General features: G+C 53.0%; 1 protein-coding gene across 2 annotated transcripts in view; it reads right to left on the bottom strand.

Annotated features, from left to right (window-relative positions):
- Positions 1–21269, bottom strand: part of EPS8L2 (EPS8 like 2) — a 60163-nt gene that overhangs the window by 31724 nt on the left and 7170 nt on the right. Inside the window, exons 1-3 of one of the 2 annotated variants that reach the window (XM_054069047.1) lie at positions 19795–19803; positions 7722–7786; positions 6590–6645 (exon numbers count right to left, since the gene is read on the bottom strand). In XM_054069047.1, coding sequence (XP_053925022.1) covers positions 6590–6645; positions 7722–7765 — 100 coding nt within the window. In that variant the 5' untranslated portion in view covers positions 7766–7786; positions 19795–19803. Of the gene's footprint in view, positions 1–6589; positions 6646–7721; positions 7787–19794; positions 19804–21269 lie in introns of those variants that run through there. The other variant, XM_054069048.1, reaches the window with a different exon arrangement.

The following is a 21269-nucleotide window of genomic DNA, read 5'->3' on the forward strand; positions in this document are numbered from 1 at the left end:
AAAGACCTCCAAGCTCATCAAGTCCAATTGTCAGCCCAACCCCATGATGCTGACTAAGCCATATCTCAAAGTCCATGTCTAAACACTTTTTGAACCCTTCCATGGACAAGGACTCCTCCACTACCCTGGGCAGCCTCTGCCAGTGCTTCACCACTCTTCCAGTAAAGAACCTTCTCCTCATGTCCAGCCCACCCTGGTGCATCTTCCTGCCATTCCTTTGGGTCCTGTCACTGGTCACCAGAGAAGAGCTCAACACCTGTTCCTCGTCCTCTACTTGTGAGGAAGCTGCACACCGCAATGAGGTCTTCCCCCAGTCTCCTCTTCTCCAGGCTGAACAGACCAAGTGACTTCAGCCACTCCTCACACAGCTTCCTCTCTAAACCTTTCCTCAGGTTTGTGGCCTCCTCTGGACACTCTCCAGTACCTTTAGATCTTTTATCCTGTGGCACCCAAACCTGCACCCAGTGCTCTCTTTGCAGCTTCTTAGGAAGCATCAGGCTCCTTGGTTCGCCCATGACACTTTCTGAAGTGCCAGAACGTCTCTGGATAGTGTCTGTGACACTGGGAATCTTTGCATGGAGCCGGAATCCCTCATGGCTGGAACGTAACTCCAGGAGCTGAAAGCTCTTGAGTGAATGAAAAGGCTCTTATTGAGGCTGGGGCAGCCAAGGGTATGAATGGGCTGTGAGAGCAGGGAGCCACTGTACTGCGAGCATGTTGACAGCTGCTGGGAGGTGTCACGGAGCTGAATTGCTCCTCCGCGCACTTAATATTTGCCACAAGCTCAGCCCCAAGTGCTCACATTCCTCTTTTATTAGCTGAAGACACAACCCACTCAAGAAGAGCAAATAAAAACTTGAGCGACCTCCTGGGTTGAGCAAGGACTGAATCCATCAAGAAACACTGCCTGCTTGTGTCTGGCACGCGGGGAACGCTGGGCGGGGTGTACAGCAGCATTCCGTTGCTGGGCAGGCACCGGGGTGGCTCAGCGGAGGAGAATTGGGGCTTTGAGGAGCTGCAGGAGAAGCTCAAGAGTAGAGGGGTTCCTTTTCCAACCAGAAGTGGAAGAAATATGCCAAAATGTTTGTCACCAAACAGTCCAAAGTGATGTTTGCTGAGCTTTCCAGAGCTGGAAATGACAGCTTTTGAATACAGAATTGTGAAATGGTTTAGGTCAGAAGGGAACCTAAAGTTCATTGAGTTCCAACCAAAACCATAGAATGGTTTGGATGAGAAGGGACCTCAAAGCCCATCCATTCTCAACTGACACCTCCCACTGGATCAGGGGCTCCAACCCCCATGCAACCTGGCCTTGAACACCTTCAGGGCTGGGGCAGCCACCACTGCTCTGGGCAACCTGGGCCAGGACTTCCCCACCCTCACAGGAAACATCTCTCACCAAGATCTCATCTCAATCTCTCCTCTTTCAGCTCCAAACCCTTCGCCTCGTCTTGTCCCTGCACCCCGTGATCCAGAGCCCCTCCCAGCTTAAAGCCGGCCAGCACTTGAAGAAGGCCTACAGGAAAGCACTGGTCCAGGCTGCTCAGAGCAGTGGTGGCTGCCCCAGCCCTGGAGGTGTTCAAGGCTGGGTTGGATGGGGCTTGGAGCCCCTGATCCAGTGGGAGGTGTCCAAGCCCATGGTAGGGAATGGAACTGGAGTGGCTTTAAGGTCCCTTCCAACCCAAACAGATCAATGATGCTATGATACCTTCCGCTGGCTCTACCCCTACCAGAGGTGATCAATGTTGGGGACAGTTTTTAGGTGCTCAGCTGTCCTTGGTGGACTCTCGTGGTTGCCATGGGAGCAGGATACTCATCTTTTCCTCTCCCCCTTAGCATCATGTTTGCTCAGCTCCACACTTTGGAAGAGTCTGTGATTGCCTCATGGAGCGAGCCCCGGCTCTGCTGACGGTGGGGGGAATGGCAGGCACCTATCAAGTTGCCACCTTACTCAACGCAGGAACCAGCTGAATAAATGTTAATGCATACCATAAATAAATTAAGCTGCTTCTCCGCTTACTGGCATCTGTTCTGAGCTGAGATGAAAGCCTGGGGGCGGGGGGGAGGAAAACAGTGTGACTCCAGCAGAAGCCAAGGGACAGGCTGGAAGGAAGCATTATTTCTGCATAGTGGCTACTGCCATCCCATCATGGTGGCACCCAAGTGGACTTCTGCAGGCATCCATTTAAGCTGCTTTCATGGTTGGTCAGACAGCGCTGTCTCTTGTTTTGGATTAGGTGGAAAGACCTTTGAGATCATGCAGTCCAACCATACCTGTCCACTACTAATTCATATTCCTAAGCACTTCATTTACCCATCTTTTGAACACCTCCAGGGATAGGGACTGAATCACCTCTCTTGGCAACTTGTTCCAGTCCCTGAGAACCCTTTCCATGAAGAAGTTTTTCCTAATGTCCAACCTGAACCTGCCCTGGTGCAGCTTGAGCCATGGTCAGTTTAATGATTACAGTGGGTTCCTTATGAAATGAAGGAAGGAAATGGCTCTGCAGCAGCCTTCAGAGCATGTTTGACTACCGTGTCCATCCCTGCGGTGCTCAGCTGCTTTCCAGCACCCCGACCAACTCCTTCGGTGTCTTTGCCTCTCATTCCAAGTGCTGGGGCACAGAAGTGCCCAGTGGAGCTGCTACCAGGCTGGCCCCAAGCAGGACAGCAGAGTGGAGCAGTGGGATGTGGAGGGGTGAGACACCGGCCTGGCAGCGCTCATCACATCCAAACCTGTCAGATCCAGACAGTTGGCTCCAACCTGCCCATCCCATCCTTGAGACACTCATTTCTGGGAAAGACCAAACCTTATCACAGTAGAGGACTGGAAAAGGGGTTTTGCAGCATGAGAAACAGCCTGTGGCATGAGGTAGGCTGGAGAAAGGTAGTGTAGAACAGCAGCAGCCTGCAAGGCGTGATCACTTGACACTGGTCGCTCCTTGTAATCCAAGAAAGGCTTTGGCACTGTAACAGTACACGGGGCATGAACACAAAAAGCCAACCATTCCCATCAGCCCACTGGGGCCCTGGACAGGTATCCCTGTCATGGGGAGCCACGGGAGAGGAGACTCCACCAGCACCAGCCACAGCCCAGAGCCAGGCTGGGCAGAGGATACTGGCCTTGATTTGAATCATAGCAGGTCCTGAGCTGGAAGAGACCCACAAGGATCATCGGGTCCAACTCCTGTCCCTGCACAGGACAACCCCAACATTCACACCATGGGGCTGAGGGTGGTGCCCAAACACTTCTGGAAAATTGTCAGACTTGGCATTGTGACTGCTTCCCTGGGGAGCTGTTCCAGTGCTCCACCACTCTCTCGAGGAAGAACTTTCTCCTAATGTCCAACCTAAACCTTCCCTTTATGCACCCCCTGATAAAGAGCCCCTCCTCACCTTTTCCTGCAGGGATCGGATTTTGAGCTGAAACAGGGGACACTGAGATGAGATCTTGGGCAGAAATGTTTTGCTGTGAGGGTGGGGAGGCCCTGGCCCAGGTTGCCCAAAGCAGTGGTGGCTCCCCGATCCCTGGAGGTGTTGAAGGCCAGGTTGGATGAGGCTTGGAGCTGCTGATCCAGTGGGAGGTGGGACTAGATGGGCTTTAAGGTCCATCCTGACCCAAACAATTCCGTGATTCTGTGATTCAAGCCCAGGTATCTGAGCTGATGCTCCAGTCCATGCCCTCCTTCCTCCCACGCTTCCTCTGGGGCGAGAGGCACTCTATTGTAGAAAAAACAGCTTAAGCAAGCTAAACCCAAGACCTCTTTCACTTTAGGAATACTATTTAGACACCTGTATGCATTGGAGCATCTGCGTCTGTTACCCAGCAAGCTGTAAATGCCTGTGTGCGGTGAATCCAGGGGTCGCTGCGCTGGCAGCGTGTGCAGGCTGGGGGTCCAGCCTGGTTGCACTGGTGAAAAATGGGAATATGAAAAGTTCTGTAAACTCTAAATGTCCCTTAGCAGCATCGTCATTGCATAATCCAGGCCAGCCGGGCTCAGTGTGATTTGTTTCATTATGAAACATAATTCTCCTTGGAATTTCAGTTCTTGCCTGCCCTCCAGCCCCAAATGTGCTGGCTCGCAGCAGGAATTAATGCTGAGGGGAGGGAGGATGTGAGTGTGAGGGGGGCTCGGACGTTTAAATATCGGTTCAACACATAGTGGGTGATCTTTGATGCAGGTGTGGGGAATCAGCGGGTCGGGATGCAAACTCTGTGAGGTGAAAGCCTTGTGGATGCACCCGCGTAGTGCTGGGCTGAGCCGGCCACCAGCCCCTGCTTTGTGGACAAAATGATTGCAGACCTCGTGCTGTGTTTCAGAGAAGGGGGGGAGAACAAAGGGCAGCTGGTGTCCTCCTCTTGAAGATTTGGCCTGTGGACTTATGGTTGAATCATGGAATCATGGAATGGTTTGGGTTGGAAGGGACTTCAAAGCCCATCCAGTCCCGCCCCATGCTATGGGCAGGGACACCTCCCACTGGATCAGGGGCTCCAAGCCCCACCCAACCTGTCCTTCAACACCTCCAGGGATGGGGCAGCCACCACTACTCTGGGCAACCTGTCTTCATTGAAGATTTGCTGCCCATCCCTGGTGAAATTTGCTTTTGGGGTGTGTCAAGACCAAAAAATGTAAAAACTGTAACTTGGTGAAAGGGACTTGTTTGAGTAGCCATGTTTGTTCTAAAGGTAGTTTGTCCACCTTTCCCTCCACAAGGTCTGTGGTGGGGGTATGGCAGAGTGGTCTCTGCTCCTCAGCTCACGGTCTGACTGCTCACTGTCAGATCCTGCCTGGAAACCTCAACAATTCCAAGCCCTGGGCTGCTGCTGGCCATGGGTGCTAACCGAACATGGGACATGTTTTGATGCTCAGCTCTTGGTTTCATTTCTACACATCTCTCTGCTTTGCAAGTGTCATCTTGCTGCCACCCATCAGATCTGTGGGACCTTTCCGTTCACGCAATGATGCCATTAGAGGCAGGAAGAACCCAAATGAACCAGCAAAGTGGAGCAGCAAATAAACATCCCTACATCTCTTGCATCCTTCCAGGCTATCCCATGTCCTTCTATCTCCAGACAAGTGATTGACACTGCCCAAACTCCTGCTTGGCTCCTGCCCGTCACACAGCATCCGGGTCACAAATAGACCTGATCAGCAACACCAAATTTCTGCTCTACCTTTACTCCCATCTTTCACCTCTTTGCAGCTGAGCAGAGTTCATAGAATCATAGCAGGTCCTGAGCTGGAAGGGACCCACCGGGACCCTCGAGTCCAACTCCTGTCCCTGCACAGGACAACCCCAACATTCACACCGTGAGTCTGAGGGCATTGGCCAAGTTCTTCTGGAGTATTGTCAGGCTTGGTGCTGTGACTGCTTCCCTGGGGAGCTGTTCCAGTGCTCCACCACGCTCTGGGAGAAGGACCTTCTCCTAATGTCCAACCTGACCCTCCCCTTGCACATCTTCCTGCATTCCTTCTGATCCAGAGAGACGAGATCAGCACCTTCTATTCTCTAGGCTGAACAACCCCAGCTCACTCAGCCTGGAGGTACTCCAACCCTTCGATCATCTCTGTGGCCTCCTCTGCACTCGCTCCAACAGCTCCATGTCCTCCCTGTGCCGAGGACTCCAGAACTGGACACAGGGCTCCAGGTGGGTCTCACAGAGTAGTGCAAAGGGGCAGAATCTCCTCCGTTGCCCTGCTGGTCCCACTGCTCTGGATGCAGCCCAGGACACGGGTGGTTTCTGGGCTGCGAGTGCTCATGTCCAGTTTGCGTTGAGCTTCTCCACCCCCAGCACGCCAAATCTTCCTCATCAGGGCTGCTCCCAATCCATTATCCACCCAGCCTGTGTTTGTGCTGGGGTTGCCCTGACCCAGCAGCAGGACCTGGCATTTGGCCTTGTTGAACCTCTTGAATTTGCCGAGGCCCACCTCTCCTGCCTGTCCAGGTCCTTCTGGGTAGCATCCCGTCCCTCTGGATGGCCCAAACCAAGGCCCCACAGGCCAAGTATTCACCTGGGATGCCTTAAGAGAGCTCCTAAACCAGGAGTAGCTGCTGTTGATACCCAACAGTTCTCTATGGTTCCCCACCCAGGGACATGTTGACTCCTCCAGAGCTGAGTGGTTTCTAAACAAGCTGCACATCAGGCTCTGCACCAGCACCCATCCTGCCAGGTCCCATGGCTTCCAAAGAGCCAAAGGCCGCTGGAGTTTTCATGGTTCACTGAGTAGTTAGAGGAGGATAATCATTAACCCACTGAGGACAGGCTTTCTTTTGTTAGGCTCTTTATCAGATTATCTCACTATCAGAACTGGAGAGGATCTGGGTGACAGGTAGGGGAGCAAGGAGGCGATGTTCTGCATAGCTTGTCCATCCTGACACAATGACAGCTCTGCCCAGTGTGAGAGGCGGTGGCACAGGGGCAAAGCTCATTTCTGCTGCCACCTCAGGCCAGCCCCTTGTGTATGGAGGTCTGGGTTCACGTGACTCTGGTTGCACCTCATCCTCGAACTCCCCAAAAGCCATGTCCAGATCTCCAGAGGTGCCTTTGCTGTAGGAAACCTGAGCTGTGGTTGCGGGCACCACTCACCGTACAGGTCCTTTGCGCTCAGCTTGGAGGCTCCGTCTGCTTTTCCCATGCTGCCACTGGAAAAGAAGGAAGGAACAAACAAACCATCAGCTCCTGGACCTTTCAAACATGTGCTCACCCGCTGCAGCTGGTGCACAGCCCTGCAGCTCTCCCGGGGAACCAGGCAAAGCCTTTGCTTGTCCAACCATGCCAGTGGCTCCCTATGCAACCCTAGCTGTTATCCACACCACAGGCACATGTCACTAAACCCAGCAGCTGGAAAGAGGAGACAGAGGAGCCCTTCCAGGCCTGGCCCCACTAGAGTTACCTTCACACAGTGTCCCCTGGAAGGACGTTGCTTCCAGAGGGGCTGTTGGAAGGACAGCAGCTCCCAGTGAGGGGTTGGTACAGGGAGTAGCTCAGGTAAACGGAGACCCCTTCAGACTATACCTGAGTGCCAAGATCACGATTCCTTATTAATGGACCCTTTTGAGATGTGCTTCTTGAAGGTGCTCAGATGTAGGACACATCCCATGCGGAAGGATATAATTGTATGTCAACACTTGAGTTTTGGGGGGTCAGGTCTTTAAGCATGGGTTACAGCCCCTGTAGGGCCACCTCCCAGGCCTGGGTTGTGTGATATAACAAGAGAGAAGTATTTCCTCCAGGTCAGGGCTGACAGGAGAGGACCAAAGTGGGACTTCAGGGTTTCAGGCCCTGTGGTCAGGCTGTCCTGGGTGGTGCAGTGAGCCAGTGTATGGCCAGTGGCTCCTTTCTGCTCCATCTCCATGTCTCCCTGAAGGCAGGTGGTGATTCAAGAGGTTCATACACCTACACCCTGCTCTCAGAAGACCAGGAGCATGCAGGTGGCTCTAGCTTCATCAGGAAGCTGCCATGAACAAGCCCCAAGCTGCAGGTGAAGTGGCTCCTCTTGTCCTTCTCCTCTCTGCACCCACCACAGCGTTACCAAGCCACAGTATGAGGTGTGAAGCCACGATGCCAGCTGTGGCCACAGCTTATGAGGAGCCCAGGAGGAGTGAAACAAGTACTGGGAGCCTGGGGGCAAGCGAGATGGCTAGCAGCACCCCCGGGGTGGCAGGAAGGAGCGGTGGTGCAGCAAAGAGAAAGAGGAAGCCCACCACGAGATCCTTACTTTGATGAGCCAGGGTTGCTGCTGAGGGATCCCTTGAGACTCATGTCGCTTTGCAGGATGGGCAACTGCAGGAGAAGCAGAGGAGACAGGGTTAGCAAGTAGAAAACCCACTGTCCGATCATTTATCCGTGTGTACGCTTGGATTTGGGGTCTCCAGGCAGGAGGGTGGGCAGATGAGAGCTGTCAGGTGAGCACAGTGAGGTTTCCTTGCTGGCCTGTAGCTCAGACACCTCTCCCAGCTCTGACCTGGGCTGAAGATGACACATCCCAAGGTGCCTTTCCAAAACTTCTTCCCAACTGTCCCCTCTTGCCCACCACTTCCAGGCACACCCCAATGCTGTGGTACCTCGGCACAACTTTTCATAACAAAGCAGGGACTAGCATGCCCTTTGCCTTTATAGTCTAGTAACAAACATATGGATTCCCGTGGCCGTGTTGTCCCAACTGTACATGTCCCAGGCATTTTTAATGCCTATAGTGCTATAACCTTTTGTTATGTGGCAATTTTAAGCTCCTTAAGTACCCTTACCAGGGTATTGCATGGATAAAAGTGAGATAACTCTGATGCTGCTCCACCAGCAGCACAAGGATGGAGAAAAATTAACTGTTGATGGCTGAGTTCTTGGTGAGAGGCAGACAGGCTCTGCTCACAAAGCCTTTTCCTCCGCTTCCAGGTAGAACTATGAATAATGCAACAGAAGATGTGAGAGAGGTCCAGACTCTGCTCTGGAGTCAAAAAAAAGAAGGGAGAAACAAGATTGTGTAGTGTTCAAGGCCAAGTTGGATGGAGCTTGGAGCCCCTGATCCAGTGGGGGGTGTCCCTGCCCATGGCAGGGGGTGGAACTGGATGGGCTTTAAGTTCTCTTCCAACCCAAACCATTCCATGAGTCTATAAGCTATAATTAAACCACAGAGGATGCTTTGTATTGTCATCCAAGATGTTCACCTTCACCTCTGCTCTAGCGTGAGGTGAAGGAAAGCTGACACAAAGCCTTCAAGGGTTTTTATTCACTTTTGAAAAGCACAGGGGCACCTGGTGGGGCCCGGCACTCAGCAACTCTCTTTTGCTTCACTTGGGTCAGACCTTGCTCACCTCATTGTAACTCAAACGTATGGCTTTAAACTACTCATCATTGGCCTGAAAGAAGAAATTCAGCAGGAATCTAGAACCATAGAATCACGGAATGGTTTGAGTTGGGAGAGACCTCAAAGCCCATCCAGTTCCACCCCCTGCCATGGGCAGGGACACCTCCCACTGGATCAGGGGCTCCAAGCCTCATCCAACCTGGCCTTGAATAACTCCAGGGATGGGGCAGCCACCACTGCTCTGGGCAACCTGGGCCAGGGCCTCCCACCCTCCCAGCAAAACACTTCTGCCTAAGATCTCCTCTCAGTCTCCCCTCTTCCAGCTCAAAACCCTTCCCCTCGTCTTGTCCCTGATCAAGAGCCCCTCCCCAGCTTTCCTGGAGCCCCTTTCAGTCCTGGAAGCTGCTCTAAGGTGTTTCTGCAGCCTTTTCTTCTCCAGGCTGAACAACCCCAACTCTCCCAGCATGTCCTCATAAAGGAGGTGCTCCAGCCCTTGGATCATCTCCGTGGCCTCCTCTGGACCCGCTCCAAGAGATCTGTTTCTTTCCTGTGTGGCTTTCAGTGGGGCTTCCTGCGAGGGGACCTTTGAACACATTTGGCGTGTGCCTTGGGGCTGCTCTGGCGGCTGTGGCAGCTGTGCCCACACAGCCACCCCTGGCAAACAGCAGAGCTGCCGCACACAGTTTTTCCTTCAGTGAGCTTAGGCTAAATGTTGTCTAGTCCCTGGGGAATACTTCGGAGTCATCTCTGGCACCTGGGATTTCCCTTCTGGAAGCTGGCAGTCTTTGCTGCAGGGCTTGCTGCATTGTCAGCAGAGCTGCCCCACATTCCTAACAACCACTAACAGCATCGCAGAACTATGCTTGTGCATCCTGCATGGCTGGGTACTGCTAACAGCATTGCACAGCCAGGCATGTGTATCCAGGAGGGCTGAGTATCTCTAAGAGCATTGCAGAGCCACACACATGCATCCTGCCGGGCTGGGTACCACTAACAGCATCACAGAGCCATGCATGTGCCTCCTGGAGGGCTGGGTACCTCTAAGAGCATCACAGAGCCACGCACATGTATCCTGCGGGTCTGGGTATGACTAACAGCATTGCAGAGCCACGCACATAAAGCCCATATGTAGGACTGCAGCATATATTGGGCTCATCCTTGTGTCTTTCCCCCTCCTTTCTGTCACAGTAAAGCTCCTCTGTGCTGGGATGCTGTCAGAAATCCCACTGAAGTGCACATCCCATTGTAGCTGGTGCATTGAATTCTCCCTTTTCCCTCTCTCTTGCGGTTGATACTAAAGTCCATGCACACACACACGCAGATATTAATTCATATACAGATGAGAATAGAAACTTGGTGTTCTGCCAACCCCTCGGAGCGTAATGAAACCCATCCCTGCACCCAGGCTTGGGTACCTGTGAATTTTCCCTCTGTTAATAGCTGCCTGCCGGTTTCCGTTTACAGCCCTCAAACTGCTTCTATCTCCTAGATCTTGGTGTGCATTAGCATAAGAGCCCTGGCAAAAGGAAGGTGCTCCAATAAACCCAGCGCTGTTCTGTTTACTTTACACCACCGGATCACTTCAGGCCCAGGGCTGATGATCATAGCTGGGAGGGTTCCTGCATATTAATGTCATATTTCTGGCTCCTTTTCACTTAATGGACTGGAATCCAGGTTGCTCCAGTGGGTGAGTGATGCTGAGGCTGGCCCAGAGCTTGGTCCCTGGCCCCAAGTGAGAAACAGCAGGAGGAACCAGAGATGCCAGGTTGGATGGGGCTTGGAGTCCCGGATCTAGTGGGAGGTGTCCCTGCCCATGGCAGAGGGTGAGACTGGATGGGCTTTGAGGTCCCTTCCAACCCAAATCATTCTACGCAGCCAAAGCCACCCTTGGTTTTCCTTCTCCTTCACAAGCTGTGTCCCAAAGGCAACCTCTGGGGAATCTGCTCCTGATTTTGGATGAACCCATGTGGTCAAACCAGAGGAGCAGACCCTGTGGGCATAGCAGAGGCGCCACTCAACTTCGGGTGAAGCAGGACCAGCCACAAAATGAGCCAAGTCTTTATCTCACGGCACTTGAGGAGAAAGTAGCGATGGAGAAGCTGGGCTCCCTGAAGCAAGGCAGGACAAGCTGTTGTATGCCTTGCCTAGTGGGAATGCTGCTGGACCTCCTGCTTGAAGTGTGGGGTGGCAACACCCACCCATGAAACAGCAGAAAGGTTTTGTGCTGCTTGCAGTCCCATTTACACTCTGATACTCCACATCTTCTGGCTGGCCAAGCAGGAGCTGTAATGCATTAAAATCACTCGCATCACTCCTTCTGATGCAGCCGACCAAGCATCCCTGCTCTGTGCAGGCATTTGTAGCCCATCGAACCACGTGCCCCCCTTCCCTTCAACCAGCACCGTTGGAAGGTTGTCCTCACTTCCAGGGTGCCTGCACCCAAAAGAAGGCACGGAACTGGAAGCAAAGCAAGCACCTGGCAAGTCAGCAGGTTCTTCTCCTGCTGGGCTCCTATTTTTTTTTTTCCATTTCTTTGTGCTGGTTTCATTATTTAACCCCTGCCTCATTCTTACAGCTGCTCCAGGGGCTGCAGCTGAGCTCAGACCTGTGTTCATCGACAAGAGGGAGTGCTCTGATGATGGCCAAATTAAACCAGGACACAGCCTCATGCTGGAGCTTTTAATTCACTTTAAATTGGCTGCTCTTAATTGAATCCTAGCTGGCACCTGGTGGGGGGGGTGTGTCATTTCTGGGGGGCTGGAGATGGTTTTGCTAAATCAAGAGACAAACAGGCTTGAATGACAGAAAGAAAGGGCTGAGAGTGCTGCACCTCTAAATGGGGATGGAGCCAACGATAAGACATCAGAGGCGAAATGGGGTTGTGGCTGAGCAGCTGCCTTTCCCCAGGTTTTCCCCTCCTGTGGGGGCATCACTAAGAGCTCTGACAGCCTGTAACCTCAGACACACATGGTTTCTTCTTCCCACAGTCATTTCAGCTGTGGAGCTGGTCATAGGAATCATGGATGGTTTGGGTGGGAAGATACCTCAAAGCCCATCCAGTTCCACCCCCTGCCATGGGCAGGGACACCTCCCACTGGATCAGAGGCTCCAAGCCTCATCCAACCTGGCCTTCAGCACCTCCAGGGATGGGGCAGCCACCACTGCTCTGGGCAGCCTGGGCCAGGGCCTCCCCACCCTCACAGTGAAGAATTTCTTAAGATCTCATCTCAATCTCCCCTCTTCCAGCTCAAAACCCTTCCCCTTGTCCTGTCCCTGCACACCGCAATTCAGAGTCCCTCCCCAGCTTTCCTGGAGCCCCTTTCAGTCCTGGAAGCTGCTCTAAGGTCTCCCCACAGCCTTCTCTTCTCCAGGCTGAACAACCCCAACTCTCTCAGCCGGGCCTCGGACAGGAGGTGTCCCAGCCCTCGGATCATCTCTGTGGCCTCCTCTGCACTCGTTCCAACAGTTCCATATCCTTCCTATGATGGAGATTCCAGAACTGGACACAGGGCTCCAAGTGGGGTCTCACTAGTGTGGAGCAGAGGGGCAGAATCACCACCCTCACCCTGCTGGCCATGCTGCTTTGGATGCAGCCCAGGACACAGTTTAATCATGTGTCACAAAAAGAGGTCCAATAAGGTTTGATGTCTGTAGCCTAAAGCGTTTTCTTGACCAGTTTGAACCACCTGGCGTGATTCCAGCCTGCAAAGTGGTCCCTTACGCCCCATCAAGTCAGCCCCAAGGTGGTGATGGGGAATAGCTTTGCTCTATAGCATATGAGGATGTAGTGGGGGAAGGCTCTGCACCCAGTGGGTTGTGGGACTTGGGCGCTGGTAGAATACAGTGTGGAAACGCTGCCTGGGGTCCTGCCTGGTATGGGAGGGGACAGGGATAATGAGGAGCTGCTGTCTCTGCAAGTAGCCTGCACCAACTGGATGGGTCAGGCAGAAAGGCTGGGTTAGCAAAAGCCTTGGCAAGTAACATAACGCGTCAGTTGGAAACCTTAGCTGTCGACCACATGATGTTATCTTTTCAACTTCCCAGGACAACAAAGCCCTGTCTGTTAGGGCTGTGGGTGTTTTCATAAGGGAATGCCAGGCTGGTGGAAGCTGTTTGAAGGACTGTCCTGCAGAGTGAAGTCTGCTTGCTCTCACAAGGGCAACAGGAACACAGGCACCATGATGCGTGTGCCCTACACAGCCCTTGAGGGTATCATTGTGATGCTCAGGACCTCTCCTGCCCACTGGAACCTGGCAGACAAGGCTACAACCCCACATCCAGTAACAAAACAGCTTTTGGGTGGTGGTGAGGCACTGGGATTGGTGTGCTCATTGCTCCTATGTGGCCCCAGGAGATGTGCCCACAGAGGTGGTAGATGTCCCATCCCTAGAAACATTGAAGGTCAGGTTGGATGGGGCTCTGAGCAACCTGATCTGGTTGTAGATGTCCCTGCTCACTCTAAGGGGGTTGGACTGGATTATCTTCATGGTCCCTTACAACTCAGACCATTCTATAATTCTGTGATCCAAATTCACATGATCTAGGTTAGATCTCTAAAATGCTGGTGAGATGGACCCTGGGAGCCTATAGCACATCTGGGAACTTAAACCTGGGTCTCTTGTGTCCTGCTCCAGTGTTCTAATGATGAAACCACCCTTCTTCTGCTTTAAGTGCTTTTATGAACTTGCCACTACGGATGCTGTTCGTTGAGGTTGATGAGGTTGGGTGAGGCTTTGAACACCCTGATCCATTGGGAGATGTCCCTGCCCATGGCAGATGGCTTGGAACTGGATGGGCTTCAAGGTCTCTTCCAACCCAAACCATTCCATGACTCTATGCCTGTCAGAGCTCAACAAAAGCAAGTCTGACCTGCTGGGTAGGGTCTCTACCAAGAACATGCACCCATAAAGCACATTGTCTTTGGGTTGGTCAGAAAGCACCAGGGGAAGGAAACCCAAATCCAGAGCAAAGAGGCTGATGGCCAATCCAAGGAACATGTTGTTGTTGCTGCTCCTTTGTAAAAACAAGCAAGCAAGGATCTTGTCCCATCTTAAGACTGAAATTTCCAAACCCTGTCCTTACAAAGCATAGGATGGTTTGGGTTGGAGGGACCCTCAAAGCCCTCATAGTGGTCACGAGAGGCTGGTGGGAGGCTGGTGATGGCTGTGGGGGGCTGTTGCTGGCCATGGGAGGCTGGTGGTAGCTGTGGGACTGCCTGGGCAGGACGCGAGGGGAAGGCTGAAGGGCTTTAGCCATGATGCACCGATGCTGGCTGGAGCTGTAGGTGTAGAATATCTGGTACCCAGAATGTTTGCTGACGAAATGCACTGGTCATTGTCACCCTCTGCCTTGCGTTCTTCTTCAGCCTTCGTCTCCCCCAAAATAATCCCCTTCTCCTTGCCTGGTGCTGGACTCTGGCAGCGAGGGCGTTGTAGCCGTGATGTTTTGAAGGAGGGAAGGGTTTGACGCTGTGATTCCATTGATGAAAGGGATCCTTTTTACTTTCTCAATGTAGAAATAAGGACTTGGACACCAGGCCAGTAAAAATAGGGAGTGACTGCATGTATGTGTCATGTTCCAGAGCAGGGTGGATGATGGCCTGAGATGCTGCCCTGTTTGGCTCCTGCCCAGCCTGAAGCAGGGCACTGAGTTGCCTCCATCTTCAGGCAGAACCCGCAAACCCTGTGTCCAACTGCCAGCATCCTCGTGTCTCTCCCTGAGCTGTTCCTCACATGCACCTCACTGTAGAGTGAGGCTATTTCATTTCTCTGATGGCTTTTCCAGGCCTGAAGGCATTTGGGAAGAAGCTGGGAAACAGCAAAAGGCTGGAACCAATGGGGTATGATGGGCAAGTGGCCAGGATGGAGAAGGTGGGAAGGTTCTTTCTGTGCCCTGGCTGCTTCACACGATGACGGTGAGGCTCTGGTTGAGGGCACAGCAAAGTGGTCTTCCCTGTGGTGGGACGTGATGGGACAAAAGCTGGTTTGCTCAGGGCTGTCACATCCCTGCTTGGAAGGCAGTGCTGTGTTTATGCACCCACAGCAAAACTGCTTCTTCCAGAAGCTTTAAAGCTGCCTGGTCCAATCACCAGCTTCCATGTCTATGCTGACCACATACACATTGTACCTGGGTGGCCCTTGTTAGTCCACGATGGGAATCAGTCCTGTATTGCAAGCTGTGGCCATAGAGGTAGGGAAGAGATTGGCTTCTGCTGCCACCACAGTGTTGAGCTAATCACTCAAGTGCCTTAATTGTTCATTAAATGATTGCTTTAATGTGGATATACGCCTACACCATGACCCCACCTCACAGTAAGGCTGTGCAATCCTAATGAGCTGCCCTCGGCAGAGTCACTGCTGATAGAGGAGACGATAGGAAGAAATAAATAATGATACAGAAGATTTGGCAGGCTGGTTCGTTTTCCACCTTACTTCTCAGCAAAAGCTTTGGCCCCAGGAGGACTGTGATAAACCTGAAGATCATAGAATCCTGGAATGGTTTGCGTTGGAAGGGACCTCAAAGCTCATCCAGTCCCACCCCCTGCCATGGGCAGGGACACCTCCCACTGGATCAGGGGCCCCAAGCTCCGTCCAACCTGGCCTTGAATAACTCCAGGGATGGGGCAGCCAACACTGCTCTGGGCAGCCTGGGCCAGGGCCTCCCCACCCTCACAGTGAAGAATTTCTTCTTAAGATCTCATCTCAATCTCCCCTCTTCCAGCTCAAAACCCTTCCCCTCGTCCTGTCCCTGCGCTCCCTGATCAAGAGCCCCTCCCCAGCTTTCCTGGAGCCCCTTTCAGTCCTGGAAGCTGCTCTAAGGTCTCCCCGCAGCCTTCTCTTCTCCAGGCTGAACAACCCCAACTCTCTCAGCCGGGCCTCGGACAGGAGGTGTCCCAGCCCTCGGATCATCTCTGTGGCCTCCTCTGTACTTGCTCCAACAGCTCCATGTCCTCCCTGTGCTGAGGACTTCAGTACTGGACGCAGGGCTCCAGGTGGGTCTCACAGAGTGGAGCAGAGGGGCAGAATCCCCTCCTTCCCTGCTGGTCCCACTGCTCTGGATGCGGCCCAGGACACGGGTGATTTCTGGGCTATGAGCACATGTTCTTGGCTCATGTTGAGCTTCTCACCCCCCAGCACGCAAAGCCCTTTTCCTCAGGCTGCTCCCAATCCATTCTCCACCCAGCCTGTGATTTAGCCTGGGATAAGGTCACTTGCCTGGCTACTGCTAACCCAAATGGAGCTGAAATGCTTCTAAGAAAGATCATAGAATCACAGGATGTCCTGATTTTGAAGTGATCCACAAGGATCATTGAGTCCAACTCCTGTCCCTGCCAGGACAACCCCACAATTCACACCATGGGGCTGAGGGTGATGTGGCTGTTTGTTTGTACATCACCTCCTCCATGCTGACCAGTTCACGAGTAAGACAGAGGCATTGAGATCAATGGGACGTTTCCACCACCTCCTCCTAAAGGAAGGGCAGTTTTGTTCCCTCCCTGAAATGCTGATTCACTTGTCTGGCAGAAATTCAGGCATGCAGAGGCCAGTCAGAGTGCCAAGAGCTTTTTCTCCATCAGAGAAAAGCTTGTTATTAGGCTGGGAGCCACTCTGGGGGCCACGTTTGGCTTCAGTTTGCCTCCAGCGTGGTCACCTTCAAGTTTTCAGGATTGCAAAACCAGTAAACACTTGTCTCCCTGTGTAGGAAGGTGGCACCAAGGTATTGTCCCCAAGGTAGGGGAGAGGGCTGCAGCCTGTCTCACTTGACCTGTGCCAGCGAGAGGCAGGTTCCCTCCGCTTCCTGCTCCCCTTTCCAAACATCTCCTCGCTGCAGCTGGGGCTTGGGGCAGCGAAGGCATCGATCATTTTCCTTTCCTGCTCTAAAACTTTCCCTGGGTGTTCTGCTGGGAGGCTGAGGCAGAGGGTTTGAGGGAGGAGATTTGTCTCTTTAACATCACATTCGAGGTTTAAGGCTTTTCCAGCCTTCTTCAGGCTAATCACGACAACATTCGTTGCCATCCCTTCCCACCCTGTTTTGTGCTTCCTGCCCACATCCTGGCTGTGTATTTTTGGCCAATTGCTAACAATTCGTTTGAGCTCAAACTTGGCACAGGGGAGCTCGGCTCTGAGTGTCCCTGCAGGAAAACAAGCTTTTACAAAGGCATGAAGTGATAGGAGGGAGAATGGCTGTAAGTTGGAGAGGAGAAGATTTAGATGAGACATTAGGAGGAAATTCTTCACAATGAGGGTGGGGAGGTGCTGGCCCAGGTTGCCCAGAGCAGTGGTGGCTGCCCCATCCCTGGAGGTGTTCAAGGCCAGGTTGGATGGGGCTTGCAGCAACCTGATCTGGTTAAAGATGTCCCTGCTCCTGCAGAGGGGTTTGGACTGGATGAGCTGTAAAGGTCCTTCCAACCCAAACTATTCTATGATTCCATGATTCACAGAGCACGAGTGGCTGGGAAGAGCTTGAGCAGGCATCGCTGGGGGCTGTGGAACCTTCTGCACGCGCGCAGCTAAATCCTAGGATCATCTGTCACTGGAGTCGATTTCTGATATCAGTAAAGCTCACGAGCAATGTGGACGAGGCCAGCAGGAGGGGTTTTTGCAGCACAAGCAGCCACTTACGCAGCAACCAGACCAGTTCCATGGGAGAGCGATCCAAAACCAAATCAAAATATGTTCCCTTTGCCCTTTGTTTAATTTAGAATAGAAGGATGTGGGAGGCTGGGTTATCAGAGGATTTTAAATGGCAGCTCCTAATCTTATGGTGCAGAAATGTTTTAATGATCTTGCCATGTGAAAATTAATCTCCTGCAAGGGCATGGAGGAAAAACCACAATTGGTACCTGCAGCAAAGGGTGAGAGGCTGTTAGGGCAGGCTGGTGGGGTGGGTGAGGAGAAAACAGGAGTTGTCACCAGGCTGGGAACGGGAGAGAAGAGTTTAACAGAATGGTTTGGGTTGGAAGGGACCACAAAGCCCATCCGGTCCCACCCCTGCCACGGGCAGGGACACCTCCCACTGGATCAGGGGCTCCAGGCCCCATCCAACCTGGCCTTGAACACTGCCAGGTATGGCGCAGCCACCACTGCTCTGGGCAACCTGGGCCAGGGCCTCCCCACCCTCACAGCAAAACATTCCTCCCTGAGATCTCATCTCAATCTCCCCTCTTGCAGCTCAAAACCATTTCCCCTCATCCTGTCTCTGCGCTCCCTGATCATGAGCCCCTCCCCAGCTTTCCTGGAGCCCCTTTCAGTCCTGGAAGCTGCTCTAAGGTCTCCCCGCAGCCTTCTCTTCTCCAGGCTGAACAACCCCAACTCTCCCAGCCTGGCCTGACACACACAGGAGGTGCTCCAGCCCTCGGATCATCTCTGTGGCCTCCTCTGTACTCGCTCCAACAGCTCCATGTCCTCCCTGTGCTGAGGACTCCAGAACTGGATGCAGGCTCCAGGTGGGTCTCACAGAGTGAGAAGGGCAGAATCTCCTCCCTCCCTGCTGGTCCCACTGCTGTGGATGCAGCCCAGGACACGGGTGGTTTCTAGGCTGTCAGTGCATGTTGCTGGCTCACGTGGAGCCTGTCATTCAACGCAAACCATTCTATAATTCTATGATTCTACGATCTCAGCTGGTGGGGCTCCATTGGGCTACAACAAAGTGCTATTCCTGGTGCTCCCCAGCCAGGTGCTTCTCAGTCTTGCCCTGTGGGACTACCTGTTGGAAGATTAGTGTGGACCTTCTGCTAAGCTGGATGTCATGGGCTAACCAAATCCTCTTTTGGCTTGAGTTGTCTGGGGACAGGATTCTGAGACCAGAGGACTGGAGTGCCCATCATCCATGGAGCTGGAGTGGAGCATGGCCTCTGCGAGCAGCATCTTGGCGGCTGCATGCACTTGTCTTGGCAAGGACGGATCTTGTTGGAGGCAGTGCCACACACTGCACTCTAGGGAAAATACCAGGGACTGCTGAGGTGGTGACAGCCCGGTCTTCTCCACTGCTTTAGATTGCTCTTCTAACCTTTGATCGTTGGCTCACAAGGTCTTGGCAGAGACCAGGAATGTCTCTGGGCGTGTGCCAGCTGTGGAGCAGGTCACAGACATCACTGAATGGTTTGGGTTGGAAGGGACCTCGAAGTCCATCCAGTCCCACCGCTTGCCATGGGCAGGGACACCTCCCACTGGATCAAGGGCTCCAAGCCCCATCCAACCTGGCCTTCAACACCTCCAGGGATGGGGCAGACACCACTGCTTTGGGCAGCCTGGGCCAGGGCCTCCCCACCCTCACAGCACAACATATCTGCCTGAGATCTCATCTCAATCTCCCCTCTTTCAGCTGAAAATCATTCCCCTCATCCCATCCCTGCACTCCCTGATCAAGAGCCCCTCCCCAGCTTTCCTGGAGTCCTTTTCAGTACTGAAGATATTCTGGGGACCTGTCTGGTCTCGTTGGATGTGCCTGTGGCAAGTGGTCTTTGACCGCTCAGTTTGTTTCTTCCAGCCGCCCTCAGTCCTTGCTGCCCAGGCTGTGATTAAACTCGCATGACAGTGCCTTCCCCTGGGCAGTCACTGGTGTTGGAGCTCCTCTCCTCTCAGGGAGGGAACTCATGGCTGCCCCATCCCTGGAGGCCTGGTTGGATGGGGCTTTGAGACCCTGATCCAGTGGGAGGTGTCCCTGCCCATGGCATGGGGTGAAAGTGGATGGGTTTGAGGTCCCTTCCAACCCAAACCATTCCATGATTCTTTAGTCCCTGCCTGGGCACAAGGTTGTCCATCACCTTTCCCATCACCTAACTCAGTCCCTGCTCAAGCAGCAGGTTAGGACCACAGCTGTAGCACTTGCAGATGCCTGGAGGAGAGAACAAGAACACCAGGAACATCTCTGCAAAGTTCCCAGCCTCCAGCAGCAGGATTTAAGAGCTCTTGGCCCCCCTCTTCATCTGTGAATTTCTCCAACTGCATTTGGCCAACCTGCTTAAACTTTTGAAGCCCTGAGGGCCCGGTGGTGAGAAGCTTTGCAGCTCGGCTCTGCATGCTGTGCCCAGGCACCTCCTTTTGTTTCTGCTGCACTTGCCAGCTGCCACTTGCCTGGGATGCCCCCCAGCTCTGTTACCAGTCAACAACTGCTCCCTTATTCCCTGTCTCCATCCCACCAGCAGTATCGTGGATCCCAAGAAGAGCAGCACTTTCCCTGTCTCTCTTACAAGCTGAAGAGCTTTGGAAGCTTCATAACTTCAGTCATGTACGTGGGTGCCCTTCTTTATTTTTAAGCTCAGAGTGGGAAGAGGGTGCTCGGATTGCTCAGCAGCGATGGCTCAGCCACACCTAGGGTGTTCCCTGCTCGTACTGGCAAAGACCAGCAGTGAGCACAGCTCTGCCGCCTTCCCTCTCAACTCATCCTGTTGAACCTGCTCCTGCTTGGTTCAGCATAGGAGCTCGTCTGGCTGAGCTGCAGCTTTTCACGCACTTTCTTTTCCAGCTGGTGAATAGCAACCTTTTCTCCAAGCAGGAACAACTCAGAGCCACAAACCAGACAGTCTTGCAGATCTGGAGCTAACCTTGAAAGTCTTTCATGTCACTTTTACTCTCCTACCACAGAATCATAGAATTGCTTGGTAGGAAAATACCTTTGAGATCATTGAGTCCAACCATACCTGTCCACCACTAAACCATCCTGTCCCTTCTCTTGCAAAAAAGGAGGGAGAGAAAAATCCAACCCAACCTTTTCCCCATGTTCTTCACACCCAGCCTACTCTGGGTTCATTTGGATGCTGGGTTGGGGTGAGGACATGCCTGGATGCTGGACCAGACCCTGCCTTCACCAGCTTGGGTTCCCTGAGGGGCTGGCTGGAGAATGCTAACTTATGTTGTCTGAGCATCACCCCCTTGACTTTAAGAAGACAATGGCTGTTTCCATAGTTTAGATGTTCTCTCCTGCAGTTCAGAAGGGTTTGTGTTCTCGGGTGCTGGAAAAATAGACGTGGCTCAGCACTGCACCCACCTGTGTGGTCAGGTATGAAGCCTGGACATCATCTAGGGATGACGGCCTGGTGGTACAAGACCCCTTCCCTGCCAGCCTGAGGGACCTGACTCTTCTCATGTGGATCTAAGCATGGGTCAAGCCTGTTGAAACCTATCTGATTCCAGCCAGAGGGATTGCTGGGGTGCAGTCTGGGACACACTCTCCATCACAGAAGTCCTGCCTGTGTCAGATGTTAAAGGCTGGAGCCTCAGCAAGGGACAATTTGCAGAACTCTACTGTGGTCAGTGTTGACTGAGGAGCCATACCCTACTACCTGACCTTATACCACAAGCAACATAGAATCATTAAAGTTGGAAAATACCTCTAAGATCATCCAGTCCAACCATCAACACAACGCCACCGCGCCTCCTAAACCATGCCCTGAAAAGCCACCTACACATTTTTTGAACCCCTCCAGGGATGGAGACTCCACCACTTCCCTGGGCAGCCTCT

The sequence above is a fragment of the Cuculus canorus genome, chromosome 5 (assembly GCF_017976375.1).
Source record: "Cuculus canorus isolate bCucCan1 chromosome 5, bCucCan1.pri, whole genome shotgun sequence".
In the NCBI taxonomy this organism is placed as follows: Eukaryota; Metazoa; Chordata; class Aves; order Cuculiformes; family Cuculidae; genus Cuculus; species Cuculus canorus.